General features: G+C 54.7%; 1 protein-coding gene across 1 annotated transcript in view; it reads right to left on the bottom strand.

The window, feature by feature from the left end:
• Positions 1–23,590, bottom strand: part of LOC132346841 (transcription initiation factor TFIID subunit 4-like) — an 81,279-nt gene extending 57,689 nt beyond the window's left edge. Inside the window, exons 1-4 of the mRNA XM_059892798.1 lie at positions 23,516–23,590; positions 23,414–23,435; positions 4,938–5,115; positions 812–1,408 (exon numbers count right to left, since the gene is read on the bottom strand). Of these exons, the coding sequence (XP_059748781.1) occupies positions 812–1,408; positions 4,938–5,115; positions 23,414–23,435; positions 23,516–23,590 (872 nt within the window). The remainder of the gene's footprint in view (positions 1–811; positions 1,409–4,937; positions 5,116–23,413; positions 23,436–23,515) is intronic.
• Between the last annotated feature and the right edge of the window lie 2,952 nt (positions 23,591–26,542).

The following is a 26,542-nucleotide window of genomic DNA, read 5'->3' on the forward strand; positions in this document are numbered from 1 at the left end:
CTTTTTCCGTTGAAGGGACATTATTGCCGGAGCCGGATGCTAGGGAAGAGGGCAGCGCCGCCCGGTCTGCCACCTGGCCCGACGGCCCCAGGGTAGCGGGGTCGCGCTGGTGGGCCCCGCGGGCCAGCTCTCCCCCTCCCCCCGAGGTGGCCGCAGCCGCGCGTGTCGCCGCGGCTTGAGAGCCTCCGGGTGCCTCCGGACGCGGCACGACCTCGCGCGCACACACACACACACACACACACCCGCGCACACGCTCACGCCGTGCGGTATTTCCCGGCTCGGACCCCGCCTCTGGGAGGGGCCCGGGAGTCGAAACCCCATAGCAGGGGGTGGCGGTGGGGGGGCGGTGCGCGCCGGGAACGCCTGGGTCCCGGCCTCCCGGGCTGAGGCTGTGCGCCCCCTCCCCAGCCCCCTTTCGGCGCGCGGGCTCGGCCCCGGGCGCTGCCACCCGGCGACCCGCGGGGGTCCCGGCGGCTTCGCGGCGCGCGGCAGGCGGGGTTGGAGGGGGCTGGGTGGGCGGGCGGGTGGGGGCCGCGGGCTCCGGTCAGAGAGGCGGAGGCTCGGCTCCGCGCCGGGGAAAGTTTGGACGTGGGAAACTCCCTCCCCGCCCGCCCCGCCGAGAGGAGGGGGCACGCGGGGGCCGGGCGCGGGCACCCGGGCTCCCCCTGCGGCGGGAGGCTCGCGCGCCCTCCACCCGCCCTGCGCTGCCTGCCGGGCCACTCCCGCCGGCCAGGGGGGCTCCCTCCCGGCCGGGCAAGCCTCCCTTCGGCGGCGATCCGGCCGCCCCTCACGCGGCACCCCGCGCTCTTACCTCGGGGAGCGGCCCGGGGCTCCCCTAGTCCTGCCGCCTCGGGACGCTGCGTGGGGCGGGAGCCCCGGCGCGGGCTGGCGGGCGAGTCCGGAGCCCGGCGGCCGCCCCGGAGGAGCCGGAGGGAGAGCGGGCGCGAGAGGGGGAGCCGCGGCGGCGTGTGCGCGCGTGTGTGTGAGCGAGAGAGCGAGGGAGAGCGAGGGAGTGAGCGAGCGGGAGCGAGGGAGTGTGCGTGTCTGACTAGGGGGGAAGTGTGCAAGGGACGGATCCCTTCCTTCCTCCCGCAGCCTCTGGTGGAGACTCGGAGAATGCAGCGCCCGCCGGGCAGGAGCGCCGCGCAGCGCCGAGCCGCAGGCGGCCGCCGGGCCGGGACCCCGAAGCCGGGGAGCCCCGGCCCCCGCCCCCGGATCGCGCCCCTCCCCCGCCGCCGGGGGCCGGCCTCTCAGTCCCACCGTCGGCCGCGTCCCAGGAACCCCCGGGGGGCGGTGCCCCTCCTGCTTCCAACCGCAGATGCACGCGAAGGGAGCGCCCCCAGGAGGGGCGCCGTCTCCCTCTCCGCTTGGCAGCTTTCCCCGGAGACCCCGAGTCTGAGATCTGACCCTTCACCACTTGACTTTACCGCGTCCAGGGTTCCACGTTTTCTTCGCGCTACGAGGGGAGCCCGGCTTCAGAGGAGGGGGGCTCAGGAGAGGGTGGGGTTAGGTTTCTCTAGCGGCCGCCCCTGGCTGGCTGCCCAGAAAGCACCTCCCCGCCCCCCGCCCCCGCACTGACCCTCTAGCTTCAGAAATAATCGTGGCCTGTTGAGGTGGGTAGAGGCCAGGGCCCAATCTCTTGGGAGGTGCCAGGTCAGTATCCCGGGAGCTTCTCCCCGGGTTGGGGTGGGGTGATGCTGGACAGAGTAAGTAGGCAAGCATCCCTGTCCTCGACTTAGCGCCACTTTGGCCCCCAGAACCTCGCAATAAAATACCCGCCTCCATGTTCGGGTGCATTTTTCCAAGCTCTTTTAAATCCAGCTAGTCCAAAGCCTGAGGTCTTTCTACCTGGCCTGGTTTCTTTCTCCTTGCTGCATGGCTGTCTCTAGTCCCATCTCTCCAGGATGAGGCCTAACGGAGGAGACCCCTGGCCCCACAGTTCTCAGTATGAGGTTGTTGATGGTGGGCTAGGACCTCTGAGTTCCATAGATCCTTTTTTTCCCTTGGGTTGGGTATCCCCTTGGAAGCCTCTCCCCAGAGGGCTGTTGAATAGGGAGTGAAGGATGGCAGGAGACAAGAACCCCATTTCTACCTCTATCCTGTCATGCTGTCACTGATCAGACACATAATGATGTATGAAGTTCAAAGCCAAGAGGAGCAGGGCACCTCAGGGACCCGGGCTCTACCTCAGCACCACCGCCGCCCCCCACCCCGCCACTTCCTCCTTTGCCTCCTTCCCTAATTTCTGTCTGTCCCCATGAACTGGTCCTTCTCTCCTTCCAGGTGGTTGGAATTATCTCTCCCCATGGCTGCCCCTCTGGCCCCTCCCACTAAACTCCATCACTCTTTTATTTATTTTGAGATTTATTCTCCATCTCACTGGCCTGTTCCTTCCCCTAAGTCCTTCTCTCAGTTTATTCCCCTTCATTGATCTCTCCCAGCCCTGCCTCTCACCCCCTCCTCTCTCCTCTCTCTCTCCTGCCCTCTTCTCTCTATTCTTAGCCTCCACTCTTTCATGCTTTCAGAGACCAGAGGCCAACCCTTCCAGAGGCATCAGCACGCGGTCTGTTCTCTCCCTTCCCTCCTACTCACTTTGGCTATTTGCTCTCACTGCCCCTCTCTCTCTTTCAGTCCCTCCAGGCCTTGCAGTGCTCTGTTCATCTCATGAGTCACATCTGTTTAATTGTCCACAGGTAGTTCTGGCCCTGGGACACTGTTGCTCGCACCTGCATCCACCCAGTAGGTGCTCCATAAATGTTCATTGAAGGGACTCCCTCTCGCATCTTTTTTTTGATCTCTCATCTCCCTGTGACTCTTGTTAGATCTGCATCTCCTCTTCTGAGGACTCTTCAGACTCCCTTTCATTATTTCTATTTCTTCCAACACACCTCCTTTGAACATCCACTCTGGGCCAGGCACAGCACTAGGCTGTGAACACACACTGAGATCACCCTCAGCCATGATGGAACACTGGCTGTATGCCATGATTTTCCTCTGAAGTCCTCCCAAAAATCAGATGCTAACTGGTATGAGTCCCGATCTTACACATGGGGAAACCAAGGCACACAGGGCTGAAATGTCAAGATAACACGGCTGGCAAGTCGTGATATCAGGCTGGTGCTCAACACTTGGTTCTGATGTTGCCCTCTGGTCCTGGAGAAGGTAAGCCACATGACAGGGTCAACGAGAAGCTGTGACAGAGGACGCACGGAGAGGACCTGGGCTGAGAGCCGGCTGTGTGATATTGGACAAGCCACTTCCCTCAGTGTCCTTGTGCAGATGAAATGACATGCTAATAGCAAGAGTTAGCTTTTAGCAAGCACGTGCCATGTGTCAAGCCCCGGTGCTAATTGCTTTACATAGATCGTTTCATTTGATTCTCGTAAGTGTATCTAACCAACATATACACTGAGAGATGTAGAAAATGAGGCACTGAGAAACTGCCCCAGGTCACACTAGTAGTTTGTGGCAGAGCTGGGATTCAAACCATACCAGAGCTGCATACTGAACTGGTGTGCGATACCCTTCCCGGCAAGCAAGGTGCCTCATGCATCGCAGGCACTCAGTCAGAGGTCCAAACCTGTGTGGGATTACATTAGAGCCTGGTGAGTGTACAAATGAGGGAGATACTGCTCTGCCAGGCACAGGGATGGAATAGGAGGGGTGGGAGAGGGTGGGGCTAGAACGAATCCGGAGAGAGGTGTGTAAAAGTCCTCTTTTCACTTCCATCAGATGCTTCCAACACTGTCCTGAGACAGGGCATGTTTTCCTTTGGAGCCGTCCCTTGGCCCCATGGTATTTCCCTCCCTCTAGCCCAGGGTTTCTCCACCATGGCACTATTAACATTTGGGGTCAGATCATTCTTAGTTGTGCGAGGCTGTCCTGTATCTTGTAGGATATTTAGCAGCATCCCTGGCCTCTACACTGGGTGCCAGCACATTCCCCAATCCCCACCCTCTGTGTGACAACCAAAAATGTATCCAGGCATTGCCAAATGTCTCCTGAGAAACAGAATCACCTCCCCTCCTCGACTGAGAACCACTGCTCCCACTGCTCCCACCTGAGCGCCTTAATGGCAGGGTCTGCTCAAGAGTTTGCACCGGCGTCAAGCAGGCAGGCTGCCCTCAGCTCCAGGCTCTGCTCTTCTCCCTGGCCCTCCTTTTCTGTATTTCTTTACTCCGCAGCCAGAACCCAGGGGGCCTTGCGTCTCTCTGTCCTCACCTGCAGGCCTTCTCTCCCTCTGTCTCCTTGTTCATTTCTCTATGTGTCTGTTGCCTTCTCACCCACTGTCCGACTGTCCCCCCTCCCTGCTCAGTCACCCTCTGTCTTCTGTCCATTGGTGTTTTTGGTGTCCCTGGTCTCCCTGACCCTTTCTCTCTTAGTGTCTGGCCCTTATTTGTTTCTTTCTAGCTGTCCTTCTATTCTTCTCTCTGGCTATTTCCTCTCTCTCTCCCCCTAGCTGTGTCTCTGTGTCTGTCTTTCTCTGTCCACTTTCTACTCTGTCTGTCCACCCTCGCTCATTCATTCTCTCTGCCACCTCTCTGTCTCTCTCCGTGTCCCTTGGTCTCCCACTGCCTTCCCTCCACCGCCTTATTGTGGCTCTCTGTCCCCATCTTCCTCCTCCCGCTGTCTGTCTTCCCTCCTCTCCCGCGCTCAATGCCTCCCTTTCCCCTTTCTACCTTCCTCTCCCCTTCCTTCCTTCTTTCCTTCTCATCCTCTCCTCCCTCCCTCCCTTCCCCCCTTTTCCCCCTCTCCTCCTCTGTCCTCCCTTTATTTTTCCCCTCCTCCCCTCTCCTCCGCCTCCTCCCGTTTTGTCTGTAGGAGCTGGAAGTTAAAAGCTTTTCCGAACTTGCTCTCCAGTCGCTGTTCCCGGCGCCTTTCATCTCCGCAGCACATTTGTAAAACTGCGCAGACTGAAGGGCCGTGACATGAACAACCAAAGAAATGTCAGCGCGGGGACTGGGGCCTCCAGCGCGCCGGGGGGCGTCGCGGGGGCAGTCAGGGAGCACCCCAGCCCCTCCCAGGAAGGGACCTGGGACCCGGACGAGGATGGAAAGCCCCCCACGAGGAGCTCGAAGCGCTCTGGGCCTCTACAGACCCCAGGCTTCCTCCACCCTGGCGACCCAGAGCGCAGGGGGGCGGGGGGCGGGGGGGCGGAGGTCAGGTGGGGCGAGGCCACCCGGGAGGGACCAGGCGCGCTGCGGGGAGCCCCTGGCGCCCAACGCCCGCTGCGCACTTAAACACCACCCCACCGTGTTCATCCTGGGGCCAGACTGTCTAGGTTCAAAACCCATCACCCCACTTACCTGCAGTGTCATCCTCGGCAAGTGACTTCATCTCTCCACGTCTCCGTTGCCTCATAGGTAAAACAGGCACGATGCTAACAGTGCCTACGCCAAAGGACTGGGTGAATGAGCGAATCCATGTCAACACTTAGAATAAATGTTTGCTGTAATTAATAAAGAGAACAACAACCTGGAAAGGGGGGGTTATCAGCCCTATGCTCCAGAAGGGGAAGGTGTAGAGGGGTGAAAGCGATGAGCCTGAGACTCAGAGAAAGTCAAGGACAGAAAAGGACTTAAAGCCAGGCTCCTTCCTCCTCTCTCCCCTTCTCCTCAAAGGAGGGAGTACAGGGACGGAAGACAAGCTCCCAGGAGTTAAAAGACTGAGTCTGTTTTGTGGACTGCTGAATCCCGTGGATACTGCCTAGTAGATGCTCAATAAATATTGGTTGAAAGAATGAGTGAAAGAAGAGAGGAAGGAAAATGGCTGAAAAGCTAGAACATGGAAAGCCTGCTCTGTTTGGGGATGTGGGTGGGCTGGGTTGATGTGTAAGAAGGAGCTCAGTGCCTGGGGAACTTCTGAGCAGGAGGAACTTGTGTGGGTCTCGGATGGCCACTGGGGTCCAGGCTGTGGCAGCACCAGGGACAGCAGATACACCTCCAGGCCTCTGAGAAGCTCTCTCCCTTCTCTGCTTGCATCCCAATCCCCGACCCAGCCCTTGGACCCTCAGGCTGAGACTAGACCCCAGCCTTCTACCTCCCTCCACCCCCAGACACACACTCTGTCCCTTCTCTTTGGATCCACATCCAAGCAGCCCACCGCCTCTCCCTTCTTCCCCTCCTTTCCCTTCAGCCTGACACAGTGTCTGCAGCCTTGAGGTCCCACACTGCAGGTGGCTGCCTGGAGATGGGAAGAGGGCTCCCCTGGGCTTTCCTGAAAGGCCCTAAAGACACAGCAAGAGCAGAACAGCACCAGCAGAGCACCTGGACCATCCCTCCCAGACCCCTTCCCTGGGGCGGGAGAGTGAGACAGCCCTGCCACACACTGCCCCCTCCCCAACACTTCAAACACTCCACTCTCCCTGAATTATTCACCTGCCTCTCCCCAGGCTGCTGCAGGGCGCCCAGCCCAGGTGCTGAGGAAAAAGCAGGAGGGCCCATTAAATTTAAACACCGCTGAGGATTGTCAGATGTGAGGTTCTATTCCTGGCCTGGAGAAGAGCAGCCAGCGGGAGTGGGGTGGGGGGGAGAAGAATCAGCAGGGGGCTGGGGGGAGAGACCCACCATGGGGTGACTTGCTGAGCTCCAGTAGTCATTGGGGAAGCTGGGTTTTCCCTCCCTGGAGGCCCTCAATCACAAGGAAGTGGCCCTTGCTGTACCACCTCACTCACCTGGCTCTGATAAGGCAGGAGGACCCATCTGAAAATAGCTTCTCTGCAGTGGCCTGAAAGCCCTGAAATGCTCCAGCATCAGCACCTCTCCAGCTCTATCTCTTGCTACTTCCTTCTCATCCCTTACATCCTGGGAATGCCAAATACTTTTAGTGTGTATATATATATATATATATATATATATATGTTTTTTTTTTTTAATTGCACTCTGAGCTTTTATAAAGCCACTCCTGCCCGCTTTGGATATCTCTGTCTTCTTTTGTCTCTCTGGAAACTCCTATCGAGCCTTCAAAACCCAGCTTCAGTGCTACCACACCAGATGTCACGAAACTCACCCACCTCTGCCCTCCATTGGACCTGGAATACACATCCCCTGTTTCTTCCCTCTTGGTGCCCCACATGAGTATCCTTGACTGTCAGGCTGAGGAGGACATCATGAATCATGGTCCACTAAGAAAGAGCAGAAAAAGAGAAAGAAACAGCAGAGAGGGAGTTAGCCACCCCAGGAAGTCTGAGATCTCCCAGTCCTGGCTCTGGCCCCAATTCTCTGTGTGTTTTGGGACAAATCCCTGGCTCTCTCTTTTTCCCTTTGGCTGTGCTGGGTCTCTGTTGCTGTGTGGGCTTCCTCTAGCTGCAGTGAGCGGAGGCTAATCTCTAGCTGTGGTGTGCTGGTTTCTCGTAGCGGTGGCTTCTCTGGTTGCAGTGCACAGGCTCAGTAGCTGTGTTGCTCTGGCCTACTTACCCTGCAGTATGTGGGATCTTCCCAGACCAGGGATCGAACCCATGTCCCCCGCATTGGCAGGCGGATTCTTTACCACTGGACCACCAGGGAAGTCTGAGGCAGGGATCTTATCTGTCTGGGTCACTGCTTCTGAATCAGTGCCTATTTCTACAGCAGATACACAGTCATTTCACTAAATAAACAGCTGGGGCCTTGGGTAAGTCATGCTGCCTCCTTGAGTTTCCGTTTCTCCATACCCAGTCTGGAAGAATTATCATGAGGCATATATGCTAAGGGGGTCTGAGCTGCCTTAGAGGGGAGCTCAGGCCTGAGATCCTAGTCCTTGTTCCAGCAACAGCCCACAGTACCACCTTGGGCAAGTTAACCCCCGTCCCCATGCCTTGGTCTTGCCAGGGCACCTGAGTGAGACAACAAGCCAGACAGAGAAATCATTTCAGTCTTTGGGCCTCCTCTGCTTCTCCCGCCCCTCCCTTTGCCACCTCATTCATTCATTCAACAAATAATGAACATCTACGATGTCCCAAGGCACGGAAGATACAGCAGTGAGCGTGGGGTTGCCCTTCAAGGACTCCCATTCCAGCTGGGGAAGACAATACATGGACCAATCTGATCACGTGGACCGCAGCCTTGTCTAACTCAATGAAACTATGAGCCATGCTGTGTAGGGCCACCCAAGATGGACGGGTCATGGTGGAGAGCTCTGACAAATCGTGGTCCACTGGAGAAGGGAATGGCAAACCACTTCAGAATTCTTGCCTTGAGAACCCCATGAACAATAAATGGGGTAAGTAGTATAATACTTGGTATGTCAGACAGTGCTAAGGGGCGATTTAAAGCAGGACAGGGCACCAAGAGAGTCAAAGTGGGGTGGCGTTTCTGTTTTGGGAAGGGGGGTCTGGGAAATATCCCACTGCTAGATGAGATATATGAAGAAAGACAAGACGCAAAGGAGGTGGCTCTTGAGGGAAACAGCCTTCTGGGCAAGCGCAAAAGCCAGGAGCAGAGGCTGGCTGGGTGTGTTTGAGGAAGAGCCAGGAGGCACGTGTGTCTGAAGCCCATCGAGCTGGGGTCAGTGATGTAAGGACAGAGGGTAATGATGGGTGATTTGCTCGCTCCCTCCGTGGGGAGATGGCCTCTAAGTTTGTGGCACAGGAGGCTGGGGCTCCCCTCCTTCCGTCCCTCTCCCTCCCTGCCTGCCTGCCGAGGTCTCTCCTGGGCTGGTGGGGAGCCCAGCCTTGCTGCAGGTGCCCACGCTTCTGGATCGGTCATTTATCTCTCTGTGCCACGGGTTTCCTGGAGCTGGGCACTTCCTCCCCTCTCAGCTCTGCTCCCCTGAGTGGCAGAGACAGGTGTGAGGAATTAGCTTGGGGGACTAATGCCGTGACAGGAACCGGCACAAAAGAAGAGGACGGAGTGTAATGTTTATTATGTTTGAAGCAAAGCAAACACGCGGCCTATTTATGTATCTATAGAGAATTAATTGGCGAGCGGCAGCAAGAAGCAGATTATAAATTAGAATCATTTTCACCAACTGAAACCCATTCATCTTGCTTCAGAATGGGCCTGTCACCTTCTCCTGACTAATTCCTTTTAAATTCGTTGCCTTTCCTCACTGGGTCCCCCACAGCTCTCACCTTGAGACCCGCCCAAACCCTAGGAGGTTGCAGGGGACTGGGGGGCTCAGCCTCTGTGCTTCTCGCAGGCCCGCGCTCCCTCCTCACTCCAGCCTCCTGGACCCCCACCTGCAATCCCCCCATGCTGGGTCTGAGTCCCTAGTGCCCTGGCTTTACATTGTTGTCCCTTCTCCCCTGTGTCCCAGTGCCTGCTTCAGCCTGCATCCTGCTCTGCCTGGTCCCCAAGCATCTGGCATGAGGGGAGCCCTAGCGGCGGCCCAGGCCAAGCAGGTAGAAGGGGATCCCGAGGCCGCCATGCTGGGGGCCCCGAGGCCCTGGCCACTGCTGCCTGCTTTTGATTCTGGGCTTGGAGCAGGCAGCCTCCCAGGGAATCAAAGGGAAACCACGCTGTCGCGTCCCCGTCAGGCCAGGCTTCAGCTTCTCTCACCTGGAGCCCATAGAGATGAAAGTCTAGGGTAGGTGCCAGGCCTTAGGGGCATGCCATGACCACCAGTTGCCGTGACCACCACTAGTTAACCCTTCTCTGTCTCCTGCTTAAGCTGCCATCCTTCAAACTGGAGGTTGCAGCCTGAAGCCTCCGTCAAGGCCCTTTGGGGAAAGAGAAAACAGCCAGAATGAGGAAGCTAGGCACTTCATGATAAAAGGGATGAGCCCTGGACTTGGCCAGATGGATGTCTGAATTCAGGAGCACCTCCCGCCTACAGGTGCAAGGCCCCACACTTCTCCAAGCCTAGTTCCTTGACTGTAAAGTGGAGATGATGATAAAATATCCATAACCTGAACTGATATTCAGCGCGGCTTGTTCAAATATTGCAATGCTTCCAGACTGGTCAGTAAACAGCCATGGACCCAGTGCTCTTCCCTGCTACCACCCGAGTCCCACCTAGGACCCCTCTCCTGCCCACGATCCAGGTCAGCTCCTTTGGGTAGCTCAAGGACTTGCTCCAGCATCAATGGTGGATGTTCTGATGGATCCACGCATGCTGTACTGGGTTGCCCTGCCTGCATCCCACAGATATCAAGAGAATGAACTAAAATGACGGGAGGCCAGCGCCTGACCCCCAGAATGTGCCTAATAGATCCTGATTGACACTATTATTAATCTGGACCAGGGCTCTAGGCTTGGAATCCTGGCATTCCAGATCTCCACTCTTCTCTCTTCCTCTCTACCTTAAAAAAAAGCCTTCCAGAGACTTCCCTGGTGGTCCAGTAGCTAAGAATCCACCGTCCAATGCAGGGGATGCGGGTTTCATCCCTGGTCAGGGACCTAAGATCCCACATGCCAAGAGGAAACTAAGCCCACGTACGGCAACTACTGAGCCTGTGCCCGAAAAAATGATCCTGTGTGCCACAACTCAGATCCAATGCAGCCAAATAAATACATGTTTTTCTAAAAGCCTGCCAGTGTCTTCCATTCTCCACCAGGAATCCCCCACCCTCACCCCAACTGCTAGCTTCAGAGAATCTCTGTGTTCACTCCCTGTTGTTCAGTTGCTAAGCCGTGTCCGACTCCTTGCAACCCCATGGACTGCTGCACACCAGGCTTCTCTGTCCTTCACTATCTCCCAGAGATTGCTCAAACTCATGTCCATTAACTTGGTGATGTCATCCAGCCATCTCATCCTCTGTCGCCCCATCTCCTCCTGCCCTCAATCTTTCTTAGCATCAGGGTCTTTTCCAACGAGTCGGCTCTTTGCATCAGGTGGCCAAAGTATTGGCGTTTCGGCATCAGTCCTTCCAGTGAATATTCAGGGTTGATTTCCTTTGGGATTGACTGGTTTGATCTCTCTGTTGTCCAAGGAACTCTCAAGAGTCTTCTCCAACACCACAGTTTGAAAGCATCATTTCTTCAGTGATCAGCCTTCTTTATGGTCCAACTTTCACATCCATACATGACTAATGGGAAAACCATAGCTTTGAGTAGACGGACCTTTATTGGCAAAGTGATGTCTCTGCTTCTTAATACACTGACTCCCTTCAGACACCCTGAGCACCCTCCTGGGACTAGAGAGCCTTTGCCTTTGGGAATGTTGAGTTTCAGAGGCAGAATTGGGGCCCATTGAGGGAATGACCCCAGCTTGACTGAATTCTATGCCCCTTCATCCCCCAGACCACCTGAAGCCTGGTTATCTACCAAGGGCCCATCATTGAGACCAGGACAGACCTGGGCCCAGTTTCCCACAGGACTCAGAACCACAGGTGATCATTCAGGCATTCAGAAGAGCCCTTGATCTTCTTGTCGAGGGCCTACAGAAAAGTTAGAGACGTGAAAGGAAAAAAGGAGAAAAAAGATTAGCTCCAAAACACAAAATGAAAACTGCAAAATCGAAATTAATGAGTGTTTAATTAAATGTCTACAAAACCTAGCATTGTGCCAACTCTTCGACAGCAATTCAACTCACCTCTCCCATACTCATGCGTAAGAGATGCATGAGGTGGGGGTGGGTAAGTTTTACTGTATCTGATGTGGAGTGGGGACCCCTCAGAGGAGGACTGTAATGGGCCCTATCTCCATCTGCAAACTCCCTTGGGTCCCGACTCTGCTCCTTATCACTGTGTGACCATGGGCAAGTCACTCCCACTTTCTGGGCCTCAGTTTCTTCATCTGTCAAATGGGGAGAACCACTCCCTGGCTCTCAGGGTGGCTGTGGGGATGTTGCAAACATGTTTAGGGAGGCCACGGCCATCCCTAAAGTGCTGATCTTGTGCTCCAGTAAGGGGAGGGGGCTTCCAGAGACTGGCTGGGGAGGACTTGAGCTTCAAGCCCTAGGGCCCTGCTCAGGCTCTTTCTCCGACATAGGATTATGGACAAGGATAAGATTCAAAATATATAACAGCTGTGAATGGACATTGGGAACTAGAATAAGACCCTGGAGGCCTTTTCTGGGTGAGGTGTAACCCATTACTTGCTAGATCCTGGGGGAAGTCAGGGGCTCTGAGAGGAGCTGGAGGTCAAGGTGGGCTGAGCCCTTGGGAGACTTATAAGACAGGGAGGCAGCTGTTAGCCACTAGGGTGGAAGGGTGTCAACTTTTAACACCTGGAATAGCCGTGTCTGTGCATCCTGGCTCTCCATGGCCTGCTGTTTAGAGATCCTTGTTTATACGGTGACCTATGACCCAGGGATTCCACTCCAGGTATACATCCCAGGGAAGTTCTCAGCATGTCCACGAGGGACAAATTTGGAGGGTGCTCATCTCAAATGCATCTGTGGTGAAGGAGGGAGGTGAGGTGACCTGGATGACCTCCCTGGGGCAGGGGTCAGGCACATGCCAGGATACAGAGTATGGAGATCTAGGCAGCTCTTCGTGCAACAGACTGTACACAGTGATAGACATGGATGGGTCTTTACAACATGAAATGAAAGGATTAAGAAGCCAGTGGGGATCTGAAGATAATACCATTTGTGTGAATTCAAAGTACATTCAATTGGTGGTCACATGAATCTATGTGTGTTGCAATGTATAAAGCCGAACACCAAAAGAGAGTCAATGTTCCAGCATGATAAATAAAATAAAATAGGACAAGAGACCCTTTTAGAGGTTTCGGTCTGGGGAGACATGCTTAAAAAATTGCATTCATGCAAAATTGTTCTCATTTGCAAAAACATACAAACAGACGGATCTCTTGTCACCTCGCCCCTCCAGGAACTCCCAGGCTAATGCAGCAGACAGAGGGGGAGATGCCAGTTCACTCGAATATCAGCAGGGCTATGCAAGCCTACAAGGCACTCTGGCACCACAGATGAGGGAACAATTTATTCTGCCTGAGGGAACCCCAGAAAGCAGCCCCTGCAAAAAAGATGATGTGTGCTTTGTCTACAATGCTGTGTAAGAGGAGTTCAAGGCGTAATACCATCTCCCCATCAGAGAGCATGCAATGCTCTAACTCAAGAGAATCAAGCTCGAACGGTGGGAGTCAAGGTGCCGGAGGAGGAGACGTTAGTTGGCTGGGGGATCTTTCAGGCTTGGGCACTTTTCTGCTTTATCAGCTGCTGGCGGCTGGGCCCCCCTACAGCCCAAGCTGGGCTGAAATCAGCTGGCTGTGCCCCCTCCCTGAGAGGCCTGGCAGGGCTCCCCTGTACCAGGGTGGAAGAACGGTGTTCTCCTCCTGTCTGCCTGGAATCTGTGGGTCCCACCTCCCTGACTCTCCCTCTCTTTTATCCTCCCTCCGGCTTGCAACCCTTTGCTCACTCTGCCCTCTTTTACCTCCAGATCACTTACTGAATGTGTTTCCTCCTCCCCAGTCCCCGGCCAGCCCTTTCCTGGCCCATCACCAGTCTCCCTACCATCTCCCTTCGTCCTATAGCCAGAAGGGGCTTCCTGACGTCAGCTCTTCTCTGCTGCTCTCTCTGCGTGGCTTCCTATCGCCCTTGGCATAGCGTCTGGAGCCTCCAGTCCCCCCCGCTTGGTTTCCTACAGTTCCCCACCTCACTCCTTATCCTGAAACATCACTCGACCACTTGAATCCTGCCCTTTCTTATTTCCATGCTTTGCTCATGATGCCCTCACCTTTTGGAATTCCTTTCCACCTCCAGTTCCCCTAGTGAACTCCCACGCACCCCTCGAGGCTCTCTCAGACCTCACCTCCTCCTGGAAGCCTTCATTGATTACCCAAGACTGCATGGCATGCTTCCTCCATGCTCCTGCAACCCCAAATGGACCCTGTTCTAGTGCGGCTCATGCTGAATCAAAACTCTTTTATGTCCCCGTTAGAGGTTTTGTGGTTAAAACAGGTTGACTTTGGACCCAGACTCCCTGAATCCACTACTGGTTCTGCCTTATCATGACTGTGGATAAATTACTTGATCTTTCTGCGTCTCAGGTTTCTCATCTGTAAAATGGAGATAAAAGGAGTGTCTATCAAAAAAACAACAAAAAATCAAACCCCAGCCCAAAAAACTACCTACCTCAGGGGGTTGTTGGGAGGAATCAATGAATTTGCATACGTTCTTAGCACAGTGACTGGCACATAGTAAAACTCCATAAATGTTGGCTGTTATTATCCGTCTCCCACGCCAAGCTATGAGTTCCTGGAGATCTGCTCATTGAGTGGTTATCTCCTGGAGACCCAGCTGCTGGTGTTAAAAGTTGCCCCAGGTCTCAGAATTGATTCCTTTTTTTTTTTTTTTAATTGGGGTATAGTTGCTTTACAATGCTGTGTTGATCCTTTTTTAAAATTTTAAAATTTATTTTGGAATATAGTTAATTAACAATGTTGTGTTAGTTTCAGGTCCGACAGCAAAGTGATTCAGTTGTACGTATAAATGCATCTATTCTTTTTCAAAGTCTTTCTCATTTAGGTTATTACAGAATATTGAGCAGAGTTGCCCATGCTATTCAGGAGATTTTTGTTGGTTATCTGTTTTAAATATAGCAGTGTGTATATGTCAATCCCAAACGCCCACTCTAATTCTCCCCCTCTCGTCCCCCAGGTAATGCAATTGACTCTTAAACGCTTTTGACTCGGGGCCCTGAAGTGCCTGTGGCTGTGGTAAAGGGATCATTGCTTGCCAGATCTCTCTCTCGGCCTCCTGGCTGGGTCTCAGCCCCTCCTCAAGCCATCACCCCTGAAGGATGAAGCTGATGGAGCAGAGGATGGGGTCTTCTAGAGCAGGAGCTGTCTCTGGCCAGACCACCCTCGGTCGAGCGGGCTGACCCTCCTCAGGGCCCTACCCCTTGCCTGGGTCCCCAGCATAGCTTCAACATTCCCCAAGGCTGCCCCAACTTAGGCTCTCCTACCTGGGTGGTCCTCCAGCTGGGTCACAAAGAAGTTTCTCTTGGTGGTGTTACTAATTAGCAGTGAAAGATGATTAGTGTCATTAACGGCCTCAAAACATTTGTTTTCCGAGCTCCTTGCTGGCTTGCAGGGAAGACCTGGACAGAGGTGGGGTGGGAGCCTTGGCGAGATCAGGTCTGCGAGGGAGCTGGCGGGAGAGGCAGGGCGGAAAGACATTGGCAAGAAGAAACGAAATTTAAAGTGGATGAATTATTTACTGCAGGAAACAATCCCGAACTCACTTACTCTCACTCGGAACATCCCAAACTGTAATCCGTGGCATTTTTCACTTCTCCCTAGCGTGCTGAGTGATTTTCTTTATGACTAGATATCAGAGGCCAGGGTAATCTTGTGGGAGATTGGCTTAGTATTGATCATGTGTGTCTTCCTGGGCTCCAGGTTCTCATCCAGGCTTGATGCTTGCGAGCCCGGCTTGGGTCACACCCCGAGGCTGGACGGGGCTGAGGTAAGCCCCAGGTGGGAGCTGATGAGGTGGTCATCTCTGCAGCGAGGACCTGGGGCCACCCGGATGGACCCCTCTTGTCCACAAATGAGCTGAACACCCTTGCCTGAGTCACCGCTGCCGTCAGTTTTGGTCTTGCCCCAGGACGGTCCTAAATGAGCACCTGATATTTTGCCATATGCTTTAGATCCATCATGTCATTACCTCCTCTCAAGAACCTTCAGGTAGATGTTATTAATCCCATTTTTCAGATAACAATAGCCGCAACTTTTTATTGACCTCCCCCTATGTCCTAGGTACTGGGCTAATACCTATCATTTATTCTCCCAATGTTTCCCTGTGACAGCTCCATTTACTGAAAAGCTCAGAGAGGTTACAAGGCTCGCCTAGAGTCACACAGGAAGTGGCAGACTCTGGGCCCCAAGCCCTGATCTGCTCACTGCCAGCCCTGGGCACACACTGACTCGGTTTGAGAGTGATGGAAGAGGAGTCATTAAGATAAAGGATATTAAGCACACAATGGAGCAGAGCAGGTGTTCGGTAGGACTTCGGTGCCCCTTTGGGGACTTCCTGAAGCAGGCAATGCTTAACCTGAAGGGCCATGCAGCTCCCAGCGAGAGACAGTGTAGAGAGCATCACTCACTCGGGGTCAGGGGTTGTCTTCAGAGCAGAGACAGAGGGAGTCTGGCTGGCTGGGTGGACATGGCTGGCCTGACACCCGACACGCCTCTTCTTCTGCAAGGATGCTTATGGTCCTGGGGAAGGGATCTCTATGGAGTCAAGGAGGAGGAGAGAGCAGCTGGGAGAGGAGGGCAGTGAGCCACAGAACTCAGGCTCTGCAGCCGTCTCTGGCCTCTGCATCCCTTTCAGGGAGAAAGAGGAGGAATCCAAGGACCGGGGTTCTAGTCCTAACTGGAAGGCTGGGAGACTTTGCCTGAGTCCCTGCTCTTCTCTGGGCCTCTGACTTTCCATCTGTAAAATGACATCTCTGACCTAAGCCACGTAAAAGGACTCCTTGAGTTCCAGGTGATTCAGTCAGCATATGCCCTTCTGCATGGGGTGGTCGGGGTAGGGGTGGGGGGACAGGGAAGATGGTTGGTGCCAAATCCCCCCCTGCCACTCCTCCCTCCAAATGTTGGCTCATCAGCCTTAGAGTTACCTCTGATATCATTGGTGCCAACCCACCCATTTTACAGATAGGAAAACTGATGTCCAGAGGTGGGAGCCAAGATCACACAGTCAGGGAGGGGCAGGGCTGGGCATCCTGATTCCCCAGCCAAGCTCTTCCTGGGTCTGCCCCGTCCAAGTTGCAGAGGCAACTTGACTTTAAGGCCACTTTACTTGGGACTGAGGGACCACAGGCACAGGGCTAGGGGTGGGAGAGGAGCAGGGAGTGGGTCCCACCACAGGGGTCATAGCTCTAGCATTTGGCCAGCTTCTCCTATGATTATAACTGTAAATAAGACAGCTGGGAGGACTCCTAGCAGGTTAACAGGTTTAACAAGCAGTAATGTGCGACCCACACTACAAATGGATCTTTTAATAATGAATAAGCATTTATTTAACAAGTTGTAACAGTTTTACCACTCTCGGGATCCTCAGAAGTCCAAAGCTCTGGCATCGACTCCTTAGACTGGCTTCCCCTGCTCATATCTTTTGTCCTTTTTTTTTTCCTTATTATCTTTCCCTTATTGATTAGTAAGTGTTCTTTGTATATTAAGGCTATTAACCCTTAACCTGCCGTGTGCAGTTTCTCCTAAGTCTGTACATTTTTATTCCTTAGATTGTACAGAAATTTAAACATTTTATGTAGTAAAACCTGTTTTCTGTTAACGTTGAGGCTTCTGAGTTTTGAGAATTGCTTATGATGGATCCTCTGTTGGGGAATTGCAGGGTAAGACCAAGACACAGGTCAGGGTGAAGGTGGGGAGTACGGGGCAGGGTGAAGGTTGATGCTCAGCCAAATTCAAAGACAAGAGCCCTGGCTCTGGGTTACAACCTTGAGTGAATCCCTGTCTCTCTTGGTCTTCAGATGTCTGGTCCATAAAACGAAAGTGCTGAAATAGACAAACTCTCCGCTGCCTCCCACCACAAATGCCCCAAGATTCTATCAGAAGAAGACCTTGTAGGGAAGATGCTGCCGAGCATTCTGGGAGGGGTCCCAGCCGTACTGTCTTCTATCTATGCATCTATCTCCCCCACCAGATCGCCAGCCCCTTTGAGAGCAGGAAATCTTTTTATTTGTATCTTTTTATTATGATGTCAAGGCTATGGTTTTTCCTGTGGTCATGTATGGATGTGAGAGTTGGACTGTGAAGAAGGCTGAGCGCCGAAGAATTGATGCTTTTGGACTGTGGTGTTGGAGAAGACTCTTGAGAGTCCCTTGGACTGCAAGGAGATCCAACCAGTCCATTCTGAAGGAGATCAGTCCTGGGATTTCTTTGGAAGGAATGATGCTAAAGCTGAAACTCCAGTACTTTGGCCACCTCATGTGAAGAGTTGACTCATTGGAAAAGACTCTGATGCTGGGAGGGATTGGGGGCAGGAGGAGAAGGGGACAACAGAGGATGAGATGGCTGGATGGCATCACTGACTCGATGGACGTGAGTTTGAGTGAACTCTGGGAGTTGGTGATGGACAGGGAGGCCTGGCGTGCTGCGATTCATGGGGTCACAAAGAGTCGGACACGACTGAGCGACTGAACTGAACTGACTGATTATGATGTCTTCAGCACCTTGCAGGAGGCTGCCTGCCCCACCCCTGGGAAAATTTCTCCCAACTGAGTTGTTGATCACACAGACCCTGGCTCCTTTTCATGTCTCTCTCTAGTGAGTAAGAGAGTGGGCTGCCTGAGTTTGGATACTGACTCTCATTTGCTGGCTCTGTGACCTTAGGCAAGTGACTTCACCTCTCTGAGCATCTGTTTCCTCATCTGTAAAATTGAGACAGAGCTTTCCAGAGATGTCATTCAGTTAGCATCAAAGATTGATCCAGGAGTAAGAAACACACAGTCCCTGCACATAGTAGGCATTCAATAAATGTCAGACTTCTCCTATATCTCCATTGCTAACTACAGTGCTTCACATCTTGAGCTGCTAAGAAAGGTTTCATGAGCATCTTAGTTTGGGTTCCTGTGGAAAGAGACCCGAAGAAAAGGATTCAAGGTCAAGTAGTTGACTGGGGTAGGTCATCCCAGGAAGCAGGAGCAGGAGGGTGGGAAGTGACAGGGGAGAAGGGAAAGAGCCAATGAGGGGGTGATGACCAAGCCTTTTACCACTGCGGGCAACTGGAGCTTACCTCCATTAGGGAATTCTGGGAGCCAGCAGGTGGACACTTGAGTATCCATCCCCACAAAGAGCGAGAGAGCTGAGGTACCTAAACTCCAGCTCCAAAGAGTCAGTAATTCAGAGCTACTCTGTGGACGTTATCCCATAGCTCTTCCAGTCTGCCATCTGGGCAGCAAACTAGCTCTGAAGGCCTGAAAAAAGGGGATTTCCCTGGTGGTCCAGTGGCTAAGACTCCTCCCTCTCAATGCAGGGGGCCCGGATTTGATCCCTGTTCAGGGAACTAGGTCCCACATTCCGCAACCAAGAGTTCGCAGCCCACAGACAAATATCTCGCATGCCCCAAGACTTGGTGCAGCCAGATAAATAAATATTAAAAATATGAACAAAACACATATCTTTAAAAAAAAAAAAAAGAGGTTCAGGTGTTGGCAGTTGAAAGTCAGGCAGGTGAGCATGGAATTGCTGACAGCCAGGCAATAGTGGTGGGGTCCCAGTACTTCTTCTGGAAGGGTAGGTGACAATGCCTCAGGTGGGCTGGCCCCATGGGGGTTTAAGGAAAGGATGGGGTGGCTGAAGGCGGTTTAGCAGAACCTGGTTCTTCATCTCTCTCCACTCTGGGCGCCGCCTGAAATTGATAGCTGGTACCAAAGGGCAGAAGTGTCACCTCTCAATAAGATGAAATCTATGTCTCAGGTGGGTGGAGGCGACAGGAAGATTTATCAAGGCCCTGGCAAAATTAACATTTGGATGGGGACGCGGCAAGAGCAGCTTCCAGAGGGGGGTCTCTTTGCATTTATTTAGGCAGGTTCCTGCCAGCTGCTGGAAAAAAGAGGGCTGCCAGGGTCAGCCTTCCAGCTGGCCTCCTTCTGGAGGGAGGCCTGGATGGACAGAAGCAGACACACAGGGCGAAAGGAGACCGGAAAGAGAACCGTCACCCTGGCCAGAGCAGGGAGGCCTCCAGGAGCCCCGGGGCTGTGTCCCGGCCCTGCCTCCCGGGTCTCAGTTTCCCCACCTGAAACATGAGGGCCTTGCACATGATGCTTTCAGAACTGACAGTCTTGAGACCGTGGAGCAGGCATATGCTACCCCAATAGTTTTGGGAGGCTGGTGTGTGTTCATCCACAAGGATGGCTGCCTTTGCTCAGCACTATGTGCCGGGCACTGCTTTTCTAAATAGCTCTGCAATACACTCGCTTATTAAAGGTAGGCTCTATTATTATCTCCATTTTGCCATTGAACTCAGAGAAGTAAAGTATCGCACAGTGAATCTGGGGCCAAGTGGAGATGTCAGCCCAGGTCCCCTGGTTCCCAGCCCAGGGCTCCTTCCACTGGTTCCAGTGACTGGTTCCAGGGCCTCCTTCACTGGAATTTCTGTGTCCTGACGTTCCCCTGGCTGGGAAAGGCTGCTATTAAGAGTTCAGGGTCTGGGACTTCCCTGGTGGTTCTGCGGCTAGGACTTCACGCTCCCAATGCAGGGGGGCCGGGTTCGATCCCTGGTCAGGGAACTAGATGCCACAAGCCACAACTACAAGTTTGCATGCTGCTGCTAAAGATCCCACGTGCTGTGACTAAAGATCCTGCATGCTGCAAAGAAGAGTGAAGATCTCGCATGCTGCACCCAAATGCTGGCACAGCCAAATAAATATAATTTTTAAAAAGCTCAGGTTCTAGATTCAGACCAACTTGGGTTTGAATCTCAGCTCAACCAAGTCCTTACTGGGAGGCCTTGCACAAAGTGCTTCACAAGAGCCTCCTTTTTTTTGTCTGTGAAATGAGCATGCGAGTGGCATGGCTTATCTGTTGTTGTTCGGTCACTCACTCGTATCCGACTCTTTGCACCCCTGTGGACTACAGCACAACAGGCATCCCTGTCCTTCACTATCTCCCGGACCTTGCTCAAACTCAGGTCCATTAAGTCGGTGATGCCATCCAATCATCAGGTCCTCTGTCGTCCCCTTCTCCTCCTGCCTTCAATCTTTCCCAGCATCAGGGTCTTCGAATAGGTGGCCAGGGTATTGGAGCTTCAGCATCAGTCCTTCTAATGAATATTCAGGATTGATTTCCTTTAGGATGGACTGGTTTTATCTCCTTGCAGTCCAAGGGACTCTCAAGAGTCCTCTTATGGCTTATGGGGCTGGCTTATAGAGGAGATAAGGTAACTTATGCAAAGGACCTCATCCCAGGGTCTCTAGGAACAGGATCCAGTACAGGTCAGGATCTTGAGCACCTCTGTGCTTAGGAGGTGAGGCCCGCCCTCCAGCTTAGCCCTTGTACGAGACGAGGGACCTCAGCAGGCCCAGAGGATATTAGGTTTGAGGTCTGAGCCCAAGCATGGAGGAAGGGCAGGTATTGGGCACATGGACCCCTGCCCCACCTCAGACACTAGCATCAAATACACCCTCTGAAAACCCAGTCGTCTGCCTTGGAAATGCCAGCCCGCAACCCCGACAAGGAATAAAACGGAGCTTTCATGGGAGTGACATAATCCTTAAGTTGAAAGTAGGTATGGACTAGGCCTCCATTTCCCCATCTGAAAAACGGGCATAGGGAGTGCCACCCTGACTCTGGCTTTAATTACATGTAACTGGCTTCCCGGTGGCTCCAGTGGTAAAGAACCTGCCTGTCAATGCAGGAGATGTAAGAGACGCAGGTTCGATCCCTGGGTAGGGAAGAAACCCTGGATCTCTCTTGCCTGGAGAATCCCATGGACAGAGGAATCTGGCGGGCTACAGTCCATGGGGTCGCAAAGAGTTGGACAGGACTGAAGCGACTTAGCACGGACACGTGAGCTTTTAAACCCGGGACTCCAGACATGTGAGAAACATAAAATATTCATTGTGGGTGCCATCCAGACTCTGAACAGATTATTGAATGCCTCCGTGCCTCAGTTTACTCATCTGTACAATGGAATATACTTAGCACATTGGGTTGTTGTTGAAATTAGAGGTGTGCTGTCATAGAGCACTTTGAACAGAACCTGGTACCTAGGAAGTGCTGTGTAAGAGATGCTTGTTTTTGTTGTCATCTTCATCATCATCTAAGATGAGGGGTGCGAGGGTCCAGAGAGGGACAGAGGCTTGCTCAAGGCCACACAGCAGTCAGGATATAACCAGGGGTCTGGACTCCGAGGTCACAGCCATCCATACTGAGCCCAGGCCCAGCCCAGGTCCCCAGCATGCCTCCCCTAGCTGGGGCTGCCCCACCCCCACCTACCCCCTCTTGCCCAGGAGTGAGAGGAGGCCCAAATCCAATTAGCCTGGGAGCCTCCTGCCGAGCATCGCCCCTTTAATATAGCTGGAAAAGCTGCAGAGATAAATGGGAAATTAGAATTCTGCTGGGGTCCCTGAGACCCGCAGCCTGCCCTGAGCTGGGGCTGCAGCGTGTTTCCTAGGGACCAACGGGCTTCCTGAGTCTTCACGGAGGGGCTGCCCCCAGAGGTGCTGCTGAGGGGCTGGTTTGGCATCTCAGCTGGCCTGCCAGCATCTCCCGCCTCTGCCTTCCCATGGACCATCCCCCTTTCCTACTGCCATTACCCCACTCCCTTCCCATCCCCCAGGCCTAGAAATCACCACTGCCCTCCCGATCGCCCCTCCCCTTTTCCTAGTCAGCCCCCTCCCTTCTCAGGACCTAAGGGCAGTGTCTGGTGGGGAGCTGGGGAGGGCATCAGGCCAGGGTCTGCCCCTCAGTTCCTGAGGTGCCCTTCCCCTTCTCCCACTTCCTCAGCCCTAACCAAGCCCTTCCTTCCCTCCTTTCCAGGACGTGGACCCCTGGAGGGAGGAGCTGGGGCCTGGGCCTCCACTGACTCTGGGGCTGAGGCCTCTGCTGGGCTGGGGGGTTCAGCCACCTGTGGGGCTGGGGTCAGGCCTGCAGGGAGCGGGGATGACTCTAGCTGCCTTCAAAATGGGTGGTCTGCTGCAGGGGCTCCCCTGAAGGTCCCACAAATGGGAGACCTGCAGCCTCCCTCTCTAGAGGAGTGTGGGTTGTCACAAGAAGTCCCTGGTCATCACCGCTGTCTTCCCATGGGCTTCTACAGCTCCCAGCCCCATGCAGGCTTCAGTTTCCCCTTCTGTCCAGTGGGAAGGGGTTGATATCCCATGGAGACCTAGGATCGGCCACTGGAGGCCCAGATCCTGGGCAGCAAGCGACCCCCCACCATCAACCCAGCTCTGCCCCTGCCTCCCCCACTCCCTCCCCCTAGGGACACATTTGCTGCTGGGAAAGTTAATCCATTACAGTTTAAAGGCTCCGTTCCTCGCTGGCAGTAAATTACCTACTTTGCATTTTGCAGCAACAACTTAACGGTATTAATTTATTGTGCTCTGTCTTTAACAAACATCATTATCATATTGCCAGCCAGGATTATGTAAATGGGAGGGACAAGGGAGAAAGAGGCCGGTTCTCATCCCCAAAGTCACCTTGATTTATTAACTCTGGGGCCCGGCAATTGGCCAGACCCGGGAGGCCCAGGTGAACAGGGAGGCTAGGAGGGCCAGTGGGGGCACCCAGAGGAGGTCCCCCTGCGAGGGAGGGACTGGCTGGGATTAGAGGGATTTGCTTGCCATGTGACTCTGGACAAGTCTACTCCCTCTCTGGGCCTTGGTTTTCCCACCTGTAAGATGGGGCTTGGATTAAGAGGGGGTGGGAGTTGATACTACGTAAACATGAGATCCAACAACACATTCTGAATGACCCTAAAGATGGGTGTGTGTGTGTGTGTGTGTGTGTGTGTGTGTGTGTGTATGTGCGCTTGGTGGGGGGATGGGCTGGATGGGGAAAGGTCAAGGACCATGTAATCCTGGACTGGAGTCCTCCCGCTACTGCGTTCCCTGGCTCCTCACCAGACCAGTGATGGATGGATACCTGGTGGAAGGGAAGATGGGTGAGCTGAGGTGAGAGGGATGTGAGGGAGACACAGCTGGGAAGGGGGAGCCAGGACGCACCAGCTCAGCTGCGGGGCAGCAGCATTGAGCTTCTGGCTTGCCCTCGGGCCTGGGGGCTGGGCTGGTCTGTACCATGGGGGCTCTAGAGGGTTATGTACCGGGTCTCAGACACTCCTCCTGCCCAGACACCTGGAGTTCCTCCTGAGTTTCCTGGGCTCTGAGCTCCCATGGGATGCTCCAGGTCGGCCTGTCTGGGGAGCTGGAGGCGGCTGGGGTCTCACTCTGCTTGCCTCACCTCCTGCCCGGGGTGAGTGCCGCCTGATTACACAGCTGGCTGCCCCTGGCTGCCCGCCACCCATTCCCCACCACCTGCAGCCAGGCTCTGCCAGGAACACACTCGGGCTGCTTCCAAGCACCCATGGGCTCCAGCCCAGGGTTCTGCCCCGGCCACCATGGCCCTGCCCTGGACCCTACGGAGGCACCAAGGTGGGGGCTGGGAGGGGGCCAGCAGGAAGAAGAAGGCCCCAACCCACCCGCTGGGTGCAGAGGCAGGTGCAGAAACAGCAGGGAGGGGGGCGCCCTCCTGTGAGCTGAGGTCACAGGTCACCCCCGTCTTCTCTGTCTCTTCCTTGTTCCAACCTCTGCTGCATGGCCCCCAGGGGTGTGGGGTCCCTGCCTGCCCCACTCTCATGTCTCTTGGTCTCTCCCAACAGGGCTTTCAGAGATGGGGGTTGGGGTGGGGAGGGAACTAGGAGCCAAGGGAGGGGAGGCAGGAGAGGGAGGAGGCAATTCAATTTCCAGAGTTGGTCCTGTCAATTCAGGTCATGGCGTGATAAGAAAGTCATTTCTGTGATAGGTTTCTAATCCACACCCTCCTGCCTCTGCATCCTGGCATCCTGAGGCTCCCTCCTCCCTCTGCCAGAGCCAGAGGATGGAAAGGACCCCTGTTGCCCAACAGAGAGGGGCCGTACTTGCTGCAAACAAACCAGGCTGAGGAGCGTCCGCATAGCTGGGGTGAACGCCTGGGATGCCCCTGTGGGCAAAAGAAGCAAACCCAGAAGGCTCTGTGATTCCCAGCCACCTGGGATGAGCAGCCCCTCAGCTCCCTGTGATTCACAAGGGTGTACACAGTTGTGACATATAAGCTTCTCAACATCAGCCCTTGAGTTAAGGAGGGATCATGCCCATTCTGCAGATGGGGAGACTGAGGCTTGGAGAGAGTTGATGATCTGAACAGTGAGATGGGTGGAGAGAAGTGCAAGTTGAAGTGTACAGGGTAGGAGCTGAGCTGCTGAGGTGGTGGGGGACATGAGGGAAAGAGAGGGAGTGGGGTGGGCAGGGAGTGGGAGCCTGCCCCTCCAGGCAAGGAGAAGAGCCCCTCCCTCACCCTAAGCCCTCTTCCAACCCACCTGGACCTGGGCTGGCTAGATAGATGAGGTGGGGGGAGGATGTGCCAGGGACATGCCTTCTGCAGCCAGCAGGTGCCAACCTCAGACCTTAAAAGGAGCAGCCCAATGGCGCCCAGCCAGCCCCAGGGCAGCTCAGGGCCATGGGAGTGGCCTCAGGATGGAGTCACTGCTGGCTGGGCGGGTAGCCCGAGGGCTGGAGAACAGGGAAAGATGGGGACAGGGAGGAAGAGGGTTCCTGGGAGTGTGGTCAGGAAGCCACTGCAGCTGGCAGCAGGAGCCCTGGGCAGGGCGGGCCCGGCCACACCCCTAACCCCTTCCTGAGACACCCACCTGAGTCCTGACACAAAAAGCATCTCTCAAAATAAAAGTTTAACTGCTAAAAAAAAAAAAGCATCTCTCACCTCTCCCAGGGTCCTGCTGAGGGACCCAGTTTTTCCCTGATTTCCTTTACAGACCCCCTTTGCAAACTTCCTGGGGACTGGGGACAGGGACTCCAGCTGGGCTTGGGGCTGGATCAGACCTTCTTGTTGCTTGATTCCTAGTGGCCCCGGGGGAGTGGAGGTAGATGGAGTGCAGCTGGGTGGTCCTCAGTCTGCTCGCTCCCCACTCCTGGCCCCCTTGATCCACCCCACTCAGGGGTTTAAAGGGAGGAGAAGGGGCAGGGTGCACCTCCTGTTTGCTCCCCCTAGGAGGTTTGCTGGAGAACTGGAGAGGGATACAGAGCAAGGAAGGATCTTTAATCCTGTTTGTCTCCCTCTGCCTGCCCCCCTCCCCCAGCTGACTCCAAAAGGGCTGGTGAGAGGGAGGAGGAGGCATGGCGATGAAGCTGGGCAGCATCCCTCATCCCCTCTGACCTGGCCCAGGCTGGCCCTGAGTTTGATGGGGGTGGGGGATGGGGTGGCAGAAACCAGGCTGGGCCCAGCAGGCCGGGGGAGGCTCCCCAGAACAGCTGGGGCTGCGCAGGGCTGGGGGTGGTGGCGGTGAGTGGGGACTTGCTTTTGCAGGCAAGCTAATCTCATTTGGCTGCTGCAGCCTGCAGACCGGGGCCTGCATGCTAAGTGGCCAGAGGCAGCAGAGGGACTCAAGACAGGCCGGGGAGAGGGGACTGGACACCAGGCACACCCACGGGGATCCGGAGGGCAGCACTGTCTCTGATGAGGTGCCAGGCTGGGCAGTGGCCAAGGGGCAGTGAGCAGGACCATGCGTCCTACGCTGTCAGAGGCTCCTCACTACAGGGGGGACCCGAGTGAAGATGGGGGAGCACCCGGGTCATCCGGCTCCTCTCTCAGTTCCGTCCTCCCCGCACCTAGCCCTCCTCCTGGCGGTCCCAGGCGTGGAGTTCGACCGATCTGTGAGTGCGCAGCACCATCCGGGTAGCAGACATCTGGAGAGCGAGCTGGTCCTGCTCGCCAGGAAACTGAGTGGATGGAGGGACCTGCGGGCGCAGACGTGAGGGAAAGAAAGGGGAGGCGGGGGCTGGGGAAGCCTGCTGCAAGTGAAGAGGAGGGGGGAGAAGACTGGGGTGGGCGAGAAGCCTTGAACTCAGCGCCCTGCTCAGTCGCCCCGTGCTCTGCTCCTCCAGCAGCTTGTTTGGAGGAAGGGTCAGCGAGTCCAGAAAGAACTCTGGCAGCTAAAAGATGATGAGAACTCTGGTGAAATGCTCTGCACCGGTCTTTAG

The sequence above is a fragment of the Bos taurus genome, chromosome 13 (assembly GCF_002263795.3).
Source record: "Bos taurus isolate L1 Dominette 01449 registration number 42190680 breed Hereford chromosome 13, ARS-UCD2.0, whole genome shotgun sequence".
Taxonomy (NCBI): domain Eukaryota; kingdom Metazoa; phylum Chordata; class Mammalia; order Artiodactyla; family Bovidae; genus Bos; species Bos taurus.